General features: G+C 41.4%; 1 protein-coding gene across 7 annotated transcripts in view; it reads left to right on the top strand.

Annotated features, from left to right (window-relative positions):
• enah (ENAH actin regulator) overlaps positions 1-11,556 on the top strand; it is a 144,043-nt gene that overhangs the window by 88,467 nt on the left and 44,020 nt on the right. The window contains exon 1 of one of the 7 annotated variants that reach the window (XM_005746172.1): positions 7,366-7,694. The exons of the other annotated variants lie outside the window; for them this stretch is intronic. Coding sequence (XP_005746229.1) covers positions 7,619-7,694 — 76 coding nt within the window. The 5' untranslated portion in view covers positions 7,366-7,618. Of the gene's footprint in view, positions 1-7,365; positions 7,695-11,556 lie in introns of those variants that run through there. 7 annotated transcript variants of the gene reach the window in all.

The raw sequence follows: 11,556 nt of genomic DNA, 5'->3' as shown, positions 1-11,556 counted from the left end.
TACCTCTGGTGCAAATTACTGACCTCTGTCATCATTTTAAGTGGGGGAACTTGCACAATCGGTGGCTGACTAAATACTTTTTTGCCCCACTGTATATTATACAGCCTGTGCATGTCTGTGTCAGCCAAGTTGAGCAAGCAGCTTTCAACTCCCCCACACTGGGGTTCAATATTTTTGTAACATAACAAATATAACATGTCAAGAGCCCACTCATTTACACTGCCAGTAGTTTCTGTTCATATTAATTCCGTTTCAGAGGTTTCATCCTCTGATTGTATTCATAACATGTTGAGCCTCCACTAAAACAGAGACCGCTGATGAATTTTATTTCTTTTGAGCATTCCAAAGGAGGGATGTTAACAAAGATGTTTGAAAAGAAGAACACTAGTTCAGAGCTTGTACCTGTACAGAGCACTGAGAGATTTCCACATATCTAATAATGTAGCATTAAACTCCAGCTCCTGCTGCATTTTTGGACCTGTGTTTACTGGAAGTAGAACCACTAACTTGTGCTTCTGCTCAACTCTGCAGGCAAGAGCAATTTTTGGATATGAAATGCTAAGAGGCACGAAGGTGTAGCACATGGGATTAATGCTTAAAAAAAAAAAAGGATTTAAAAAACATGTGTCAACAATAAAAATGTTTTTTGAGTGAACAAAACATTTTTTTCCAGAAGCAACGATTAGAGTAAAACATCTTAATTTGTTGCGGGAAGTCAACATTTGAAACGTGAAAAAATAAAAAACAAACCCATTTGAAACGTGATTTTCATTTCAAGTTGAAAGCACAGCCAGGAGGTAATGCTAATGAGGTGGTTTATTTATTTATTTTTTAGCATTGCTGAGCTTGGTTAGCAGTTACTTCTCGCAAGAAATTCATTTATCAAACATTGAATATCGACCCCAGATCTGATCAAAACACAAACGGCCTCGTTCACTTCAAGAAACGCCCCATATTCACAGCACGCACATTCATGCTGAATCCAATTTCCAGCAAATAGTTGCAGGCTCAAACTTCCATGACCTTGGCTTTCTAAACACACACTCGCTCCACTGACTTCCTGCGTGTCTACGTTCGCGCATATGTAGGAAGGGATGGATGTTTCCCTACTTTAGAAACATCCGTTGTATTAAAGCACCTCATTTTAATACAAAAAGGATGGTTTTAATTGCAGCTTGTTTGTATTTTTGCAATCCCAGCATCCAGATGCTACTCCATGCTCCCTCCCCTCTCCCTAAGCCATGCCTCTCATCACACTCTAATCCCATCCACTAATTAACCTGATAGAGATGCGCCTCATCAAGCTAATGGGGCTAAGACATGTGTGGTGTGTTTGCGTAAGAGAGACAGAACAGACTTTAGAGTGAGAGTGGAATGACATGAGGACACATTTTAACAGAGCTGAAGGGAATTGCCAGGATTTTGTCATCCCTAATACGACCAGAGGAAGGCTAAATGTGGACAGTTGTGTAGAACTGTGAGGGTCGTGTTTTGTTTTTCCTACAATAGGTGCTGGCATCCAAGCGTTTTAGGATAATAAAACGTGGCTCACGTGGCTCAAGAGTTGGGAGTTCGCCTTGTAATCGGAAGGTTGCCGGTTCGAGCCCCGGCTCGGACAGTCTCGGTTGTTGTGTCCTTGGGCAAGACACTTCACCTGTTGCCTACTGGTGGTGGTCAGAGGGCCCGGTGGCGCCAGTGTCCGGCAGCCTCGCCTCTGTCAGTGCGCCCCAGGGTGGCTGTGGCTACAATGTAGCTTGCTATCGCCAGTGTGTGAATGTGTGTGTGACTGGATATGTAAAGCGCTTTGGGGTCCTTAGGGACTAGTAAGGCGCTATATAAATACAGGCCATTTACCATTTACCAATAAAGTAGTGGATGTATCTTGATGGCTTTTTTTAATTAATTAATTTTTTTTAGCTCTTCAATTTTACATTAAGTGTTACATTAAAAAAAAGTACTAATGCAGTGTCTCTGAGAGTTTAACCATGTTTTTTTTAATCTGTAGTTTGCAGTCATATAGTGATTGTGTATATTCAGCGTGGTTGCTGCTTCCTTGAGAAATGCTCATTCAAACTATGAGTGACAGAAGTCATTAATCACAAGAAAGAAAATTAAAGACAAACACAGCTGGGCGAGTATATACTATAGTTATCTTGGGATTACCATTTTGAGTTTTAGAGTGAAACAACTACAGATGTGCAGAAATGTTGCTGTGATTTGTTTGTATAAGAAGCAGCTGGTGATGGTGTATAATGGTGATACTATTGAGAGGCTTCTGCTAGAATCTTCTGCTCCTGCTCGCTTCAAATACTGAAAGTTTTGATCCCCTAAAGTGTCTTATGGTGCTGTAGTATGTCTAAAACTTAGAAATCTATTTCAATGCAGTTTAGAAAAAAAACTGTGATTAAAATCATAATACTGTGTTACACCGGATCAAAAAACTTTAAGTTGGATGTGCAAGCATGCTAATTTACAGTATAACTATAATGAAGCTCAGACCAAACTGTGGTCTATAAAAATATAATCTTTGTTTTCTTGTCAGGTTGTATACACATTAGTTTTAAATGCACTTTAATCACCTTAAATCGTATCACAAAGCTGGAATGTTAGCCGGACCATTTAAGTGAAGCAAGATGGCTGAAACTAACTAGACTTCTCTGCTGTGTATTTTACCCCCACAAGAGCCTTATGAGAAAACGGCACAGCCAAAGACTTCAGCCTCCAGCGTTTTCCTTTGCTGCTTGCTTTATTCTCTAACATTTTAATTTTCCTTCACTCGCCTGATTTCCTCTCTGCTCCCTCTGTCTTTCTCATTCTTCTCACATTGCCCCCCCCCCCCTCTGTGGTGCAGTCAGCTCCGTACAGAAGCCAGAGGGTTTCCTCTTTCACCCCACTGTTTTGCTACTGTATTTCTGTCGTGACAGCTGCACTCAGTGGCGCCTATTCCAGCCACATTTACCCGTGGACCTGACAGCCCCCTGCGACACATAGGGTTTGCCCTCCGTCACTCACTCAGTGGGTGGATGGGCCCTGCCCTCAGAGTGGGATCACTGATATTACCATGTGCATGGCAGTCATACAGTGGAAGCTTTTAACCATTTTAATAATTGTTCTAAATCGCTTTTCTTTGATGTGGTGTACAGTATGTGACATACCATGACCACTTTAATAAACAAAGACAAAAAGAACATTTAAAGAATTTAAAATTTTGACTTGCTTTGCAGCTCAAATATAAAGTTCAGCAGAATTATAACTAGCTGTCTAAGCTTTTACCTAAAGTGCTTCACAGTATGGTGGAAGCATGTGACCTGATCCTCTACAGGAACTACTGAGTAATCAGTGGAGATGTAAATCGTATGGCCAGTGAGCACACTTAATTGGAACAAGACAAGCAGCAGGATGAGCATAGTCACTGAAGCTAGCTTTTCCAGTCAGACTAATTTGCACAGCTGCTTTTGCTCTCGTGTTTTAGTCAGGACCCGTTCAGTCAAAAGAAGGCTGTTATGTCCATCTGCAGTAGTGACACTGCAGCAGAGATGTCTCTGGTTTAGTTAGGTTGCAAAGTGGCTTGCAGTAGCTGTAACTGCGGGCAGGCTGCGTGGGGTTAAAGAACCTAACACTCTATTTCAGGTGTAGAAGGGTATCAGCTGAGCCGCCAGGTAAACTCTTGTGATCTCAACTGCCGTTTACCCAAACAAATTATCGCTGGGCTCAATTTTTGTTTCACGTAAACAAGACTAAAAATTATTCCAACTGATACTTTAATACTTATGATACAAGTTAGGGTGGATGGAACTGAACTTTAGTCCAGACATATTAGTTTTTTACTTGCATTTAAACTTTGTGTCTCCTTTGCTGCCACCGAGTGCAATCTGACAAGAGCAGAAAGCAAAAACCACTGAATATTCCAACAAATAGTGCAGCAGACTGTGTATGCAAAGGTAATGAGGACCAAATCATGTTATATGGCACAGATACTTAGTTCGTTACTACTTCCATGAGGCATTTGCTAAAGGACCATCTCGTTCTTCTTGGTGCTGCTAGTTTATTTATTTATTTTTCTTCAGATTGAACTTTTTTCATTCTGGCTCTTAGAAGTTACAGTTGTCCAGCATCACTGCTGATACAGAGATCAACTGACAAGCCAGGATTGTTGGAACAGCATGCCATAAGCACGATCTAAAATACTCCTGTTGAGAAGGCAGGCAGATTAAACACTAGTCGTTTCAGTTCAATACACAAGTTCTATCACATGACACCAGTTTTATCTCCATCACTTTGAGTCCTAGGAACAAAGAGAATAGCTAATTTGAATACTTTTTTTTGTTGTTTTTTTTAGATGTACTGAATAAAAGATGGGTTCATAACCTGAGAGTGCTTCTAAAGAAAATGTATCTAAGTGTACAAAAACTTTAGCAAGAAGCCAGAAATATAGAACATATGAATTGATGATGGGACAACATCATATTACAAGTGCCTCGATTTAGCTATAGCAAGGATTCATGCATTAAACCCTAGATAAATCAGCCCCGATTGTGGATTAAAGTATCTTGGCAGATGTGGAAACCATGTGAGGATGACCTCTGCCCTCCATGACTTCACTGATTTATTTCCTTTCCCCTGAGAACCCTCCACAGTGTTTCTAATGAAGAGATGCTCTACAATTGCAGCCCATGCTCAATATTATCAGAGATAGAACTGATTTCCTCCTCCCATAAATGCTTCTCCGGATCAGGACATGCTTTGATGTATGTCTTTGAAGTCGAGCTTGACCCGCATAGCCAGAGAAGATTACGATTTCAGCTGTTTCGGAGGATTAAGAGAGAGGAAGGAAATCAGTTTATACGTTGTTGCTGTTTGGCCAACAAAGCTGCCCAATAGCATCACACTTTTAGTTATTTAAGGATTCCCACACATGCAGGTGAGTGAATTATGTGATGTGTGTTTTTATCTGAGGCTAGGAATGTGTGAGTGAGAGATTGAACAAAGCACAGAATAGTTTCCGAGTGAGGGAAGAGAATGGATATGGTTCACTGCTGCCATGTGGAAAATGTGCGTGTCTACAAGCACTTAAAATAAAGGCAAACACTCATCACTTTGATGATGGGTTGTATACAGTAGGCATGCGCATTTACTGCGGGTGACCTCTGCAAACACCGCACACTCGACTCTGTCGCCGTCTTACGTCACTGAAACCAGCTCGTCACCTCACTGCTGGATATTGACTTGGACCAGCTTCTGTTCTAAAAGTGAGCTCACATGTGGATAAGTGAGGGCGCAGACAGCCCACACATAGTTTATCTGTTATTCCTTTTCTCCTAAAAAGGCCAAAGCAGGGTGGGAAGGAAGGCCAGGATCAGGAGAGGGAGGGATGGGTCATAGACTTGCCAGCCGTGTGTTGTGGTCTGGCTGGTAATCCGCTTCTGTCAGGTCTGAGCAGAGAATTGCAGACTTAAAGGTGGACATGAGGTCATAGGTTGATGCATGCATCCTTTTTTTTTTTCTTTTTTAAATATAGCCTTCTTGAATAAAGGGTTAGAAAAACAGCATTGTCACATCCTGACTTGCGTGTCACCAACTCACTGCTTCGAAAAGCGACCAGCATTAGACCTGTCTGTGCTTTTCCTGCACAAACGTCGCTAGGATGTTGATGCCAGAGGTCAGAGGAGAATGGCCAGACTGTTTTGATAGGAGGGCAACAACAACTCAAATAACCATCGTTAAACCCCAAAATAGTATCTCTGAATGCCCAGCATGTTGAATCTGATGGGTGACAGCAGCAGAAGACCACACCGCATGCAACGCTTGTCAGCTACAGGAAGGGAGGCAACTATTCACCCAAATCACTTGCCACCTTTGAGGTGTGATGGATCAGGAGATGATGACATAGATGTGCAGCTGACAAACAATTGTGGGACTTATGTCATGTCAGTATGGACCAGTCTGACACTGCAATTTAGGTTTTTACAGTTGTAATATTTTTAGTTGGTCAGTCATATCTCCTGAAAATACCAACATGTATAAAAAAACAAACCCATCTATATCTGTATAAGTGTCTCAGGGTCTTGTTCGCGAGTGACGGGAGAAGGGAGCAGGAGATCAACAGACTGATCGGTGCTGTGGCTGCAGTGATGCAGACGCTGTACCGGTCTGTCGTAGTGAAGAGAGAGGTTCATCTGTGTGTGTACTTCGTCTTCCTGTCAGTCATCAGTTCATTTACATTTTTTTTTCTTCCCAAAGCCTGGTGTTGCCTTCTTCTGTGGATCCTGGAAATCTGTATGATAAAGCACTACTTACTGGTTTGAATTTCAGTTTTCGTAGTTGTTGTGTTTGCTGTCAGTCCATTAAATACTGACTGGTATGCAGCTGATTAAATATGACAAACTGTCACATTGTTTTTCAGCTGTCCTTCCTGTCTTCAAAAGGACTTGTTTTTAATTCTTTTATTTAGGATTATTGACCACTCAAAGCACTTGGCACACACAGACATTATTACAACACTCTGTTGTCATTTATATGTATTTTTGACTCTTTGTCAGCTGCCAGTTGACCTCTGACCTTATGACTAGTCATATGCTTCCAACATTGCCTCTTTTAATGGAAGCATGTTTACACCTTAATTGGGGAAAACCCTGATTTGACACATCCAGTTGCTAACACCTCTGTGTGACTTTGCAGCTTGATTGCTGATGTTAGTTTAGTTTAGTGTCAGGTTTAGTGAAGCCAGATAAAGAAAACATATCTGGGATATGTTCACTGTACAGACGCTGTTCTTCCCCTTTTTGTTTATCCTCTGACTTCTTTTCCTCTATTTTCAAAACTTAAGGCTTAACTTTGAACTCTGTGCATATCTTCTTTTTGTATTAGAGCATGGATTTTACTTCTACCTTCCTAAAGCTTCTGCCCCTGGCTTGTTCTTTTAATGGAGCATTACCTTGAGTAAATGTACATTCACCAAATGGAGGAGAGAAAAGCTAGCAGTTAGGCAGTTAAAGCGTTCATGCAGGCTCGCCAGTAGAGTTGTCTAATTCTCTGCTCTTTTTGTCTGGGTAGCCACAGTTGGAGTTGGCAAAAGCTTGTCTCCACAGAGATGTGTGAAAAGTTGCTAAGTGCGGCTCATCAATTTATTTTGAGTCCTCACTGTTCCTGCCAGCAGTATAGAGCATGTGGCTCTGGATGTTGTGAAACCTTTGTTGCAGAGGAGGGGGTGAAACCTGAGAGCTGGAGGTGAAGAGAAAGGCACATTTCATCCCTCATCTCATAGAAACAGCCTGTATGTCCCTGGACCACCGGGAGGGGGGGGGTTGCAGGTCACGGATGAGTGAGAGCAATGCGTAAACATTTTGGGGTCCGGCACTCCCCCCAGCAACTGTCCACCACACCAGTCTGGCATGTGTTTTTCTTGTTTTAACATGACAGCGTGTGATCACGCTTGCATCAGAAGCCCCCCCCCCCTCTATTTCTCGATGAGCTCATGGACTCTGGCATCAAACGCGAGTTTGCAGACGACTGCACAGCTGGACTAGAGAGACCGAGGCAAAAGGAAAGTTGTGTGCAACAGGACAGAGTAAGTGACAGAGTTTAAAAAGAGAAATACATTGCAGAAGTATCCGCAGACATGCCGGCCGCAGCAAGAGTTCACAGATTCCCCCAGGAGCAGCAGAAGATCAGCCGCGCTCAAATCATCCTCAGGAGTGAGTAGTCAGCCTGGCAGAAGTGTTGAACCAGAGCACCTATCTGCTTGGCTGTTTTATGTTGTCTTGCGTGCCTCTGTTTTGTCTTTAGATTATGCATGATGAGGCAAAATCGTTTGTATTTTTGTAAAACTACAAACGATTTTTTTTTTTTTTTATTAATAAAAGAAATTTTAAAAATTAATTTTGAGCGGTTTATCAAGATTAAAAAACAACAGACAAACACTGTTTGCTGTTGTTTTAAAGAAGCTGCAAATACTGCTTATATTTCATATGCTTTTTAATAGAACACCTGTTATGGGCACAAAGATTTATCCATCAGTAAACCATCATGTCATTACTGTCGTCGAGTTAAATGAACAGTCAAACATGAATATATTCCACTGTCGCCTTCTCAGCGTGTCTAAGCATTTTGTCCCATGAGTCTCAGACACATGTCAGTCGGAAGTGAGGACTCTGCAGAAACCTGATTGGCTGCAGAGCTCTCCTGTAATTTCATTGGTTAAGCTGTGCTCTAGTTGTCGTGTAGCAACAGTGTCAAAAGGCTGGAGGGAAGATTGACCATAGTTGCCATGGTCTCATGATCTTTGAAAGAGAAACAAGTTTAATTGTACATGTGAGCCACAGCACAAGTCCTCCTTTGTGTTTGCCAGCTGGGTGTGATATATGTAATGATTTGTTTGACAGGCCGTCCAAGCATAAAAACACAGCTATGAGTACGGAAATACCAAAAAGCCCACTGACCGGCTTCCAGAGTACAGAGTGCGAAGCCAACTAACCTAAGACGACTCTGAACAAATGTTACACGGGATATTTCATGCTCCTCTTCAGCTCCGTATTTTCATTTGTTCACTTTGTTATAGCAGCTTCGCATTTGCAACCCCCTTAATCATCCACTGTCTGAAATGAGCTATTTTAGTTCCCTTCCTGTTCCCTCACTCAAGTTGGTGGTACTTAAGTGCTCACAGCCCTTTTCCCCATTTTCCTAGTTTACTATAAAACTGGACTTCTTTTTTCAACAGTACTTGCCTCTTCATTTTTCAGATTTAGAAGCTACAGCCATTTTTTTTTTAAATTCTAAGGTTGGGAAATCTGGTTTTATAAAAAAAAGAAAAGAATTACCATAAACGGAGGCATGCTAATATGGAATCCTTGCAATTTTACTATACTGGCTGAATATTACTGTGTAAAACTTTGTAATAGTTTCTAATTATCACTACAATAAATATTATGATAGTTTGGGAAACCAGTTAGTATTGGCCTTTAAGCAGGAAGAAACATTGCTTACTTTATCTAGAATATAGACCAGTACTTAGAATATGCAGCTTTAAGGCATGTATTCTTTTGGGTACAGGCCCAACTCAGTGGAAACATCATAATGAATCTAGAAAACCCTCACCGAAACCAAATCTTGCTCAACTTTGCCAAAACTCACGAGGAAGTAAACAAAACACTTGAGTTAAAAAGCCAAACAACCACGCTGTAATTATGGCTGTCATCATTTTTCAGCTCAGATGGTCAAAACATCCTCAGACACCACAAGACTTGAGTCACACTAATAAGTTTCCATCTTTTGGTCTCTGGTTAATGGCCAGTTATATGGTGTGTGCAAAATTTCCTGCTCATCATTGCATTCCCACAAAGTCATATGTGCTTTAATCTTATAGCATGGAATGCAAAGATTCCTTGCGTCAAGCGAATCTGTGTCATTCAGCTGTTAGATGTCGCAGACTGGAGGAATGCTCTGACATGATGAAATATCGAATTTAAAAAAAAAGAAAAAGAAGATAGATAATAGATCTTATTATTTACCCACAGAATGCTCTCTTCTCTCAGTCTAAAATAATCTGCTGCCATTTCTTGTCATTTAATGCTGACAAAATTAGCCTTTCGGCACTTTTTGAGCACTCACTGCCAGTTCTGAATGATCGGAGACTCATTTTACCGGAGAAGCTGATGAAGCAGTTTTATGTACAGCTGCCCCCTCTTGTGCTGCATTCCTCATCCCCACTTAGGCTTATCTCTAATTTCTGTTTTGTTTTGTTTTTTCTTCGTTCTCTAATTCAAGTTTTCACAGTGAAGACTGTGGGGGGGGAGGTGACTGAACACTCCATGTGACTACAGCTACTTTGTTGCTGTCTGGTAGTGTTTTCCTCTCACATTCTTGTCCAAACTGATCCATCCTTGTTGCTGCTGCTGCTGCTGCTGCTACCATTAGCGTGTCGAGCTATAATGAGTCATTCAGTAATATATAATTCATGACAGTATTGGTTTTGTGTGTGTGAAAGATTCTCGTGGGTAAGGTAGAGGGAGCAGCTTTACAGGAACACCCAAGCCAGCCCTGTTTTCTGCCTTTATCTGTGTGTGGAACTCATTCTGTCCTTGGATCAGGACCATTGGGTTCCATCCTGCTGTAGATGGGCCATTGCTTTACATCCAAACAGGTTGGCACAAACAGTTTGGCTCTACATGCGAGTCTGCAACCAACAAATTAGTTACATTTAATTAACATTAACAGAAGTGATTGACCAGTTAATAATTTCTTATGTGATCCAGTTGTTGAATTGATCATCTGGTCCCCTCTAAGTCAAACCCCCTGCTTTCCCCTAGTTCCAAGTGTTTACCATAACCCTTGATTCTGCAGGTTGCCGGGCAGATCTGAAACTATATTAAGTACATGTTTGTAGGTTGTGTCACACTGACAGATGATCCCTGTCGTTTGACATGGATTCAGAATCATCCCTGCCCTGTCACTCAGATATTCTGACAGAGCACTGGGTTGGAATTGGATTTCCAGCAGTCATTCAAGGGGTGGTGATTGAAATGTGTAGCTGAGCAGAGGTATAGATATCATTACCCTACTGCCCCTCTAGACATTGTGACTCCCACGAGCCCCAAAATAATCCTTTGACACATTGAGTGAGTCGGAGATACAGAAACAGATGGAGACGGCTCAGCTCAGCCTGGACCCGTAGCTACTTAAATCTCCTGCACGTCTGTCTGTAACAGGATTTGTCGCTAATTAACATAATAATTAATGTACTCTCTCTGATTGAGTCAGAGGTCCTGTAATGATGCAAATTCTGTGTGAATCTAACTCCTAACACCTGTCTTTTTAAGTTGTTTTTCTGATTTAAGGAGTAACAGCTTTTAAGCTTGACTTTGAACAGCATGGTAAAAAATGAAATCAAGAAGAAATTCACAAATTCAGATTTTAATTTGTCAATGATTTAACAGGGGTTTCCAGAGACCCAAGTTCTTTTAAATTTGGACACATAAAAAGAACACGTTAAATCTTTAAAATCTTTTAAAACGGCAGCAACAGAACATCTGGATCATCCATTTTCAAAGAAGAGATTTCACTCTGGTGTCTTTGCTTTGCAAAGAGAGAAGGCTTTTGAATCCCAGTAACCAATAGCTTGAAAGTCACTGCTTTTGATGGTGGAGTGCATCTATGAGCTTTTAAGTTCCTGCTTAGTGTAATGTCAGCCATCCAATCAGGTCATGGCAAGGTTGCTTTAAATTAATGAAGTAATGGATGAGGTTAACAGAGGTAAGGGATTGGACAGGCAGCGGCAGAGCAATTGATGAGGAAAGCTGGAAGCCACGCAGAGAATTTAAAGGTTTATGTGCCAGATGAGCCATTTACTTGGCTATCTAATATAATGGTTATTGATGGAGAACCATTTCACCTTCCTTTCCCGAAGACACAGACTTCAGCAGGAAGCACGAGATTGAGGCGGACGGCACATTCCCGGCTCTGTCACAAATACTTAGTTTTCTAGTAACTCTCTCAATCCTGCCTGCATTTGGCCAGTAGGAGAACTGCAGACACCCGCAGAACAAACTGGAGATAAAAAAA

This window comes from Pundamilia nyererei, unplaced genomic scaffold (genome assembly GCF_000239375.1).
Source record: "Pundamilia nyererei isolate P.nyererei 1_Seehausen unplaced genomic scaffold, PunNye1.0 scaffold00174, whole genome shotgun sequence".
NCBI classification, from domain to species: domain Eukaryota; kingdom Metazoa; phylum Chordata; class Actinopteri; order Cichliformes; family Cichlidae; genus Pundamilia; species Pundamilia nyererei.
The sequence above is the reverse complement of the archived record's forward strand: the minus strand, read 5'-3'. Positions and strand labels throughout refer to the sequence as shown.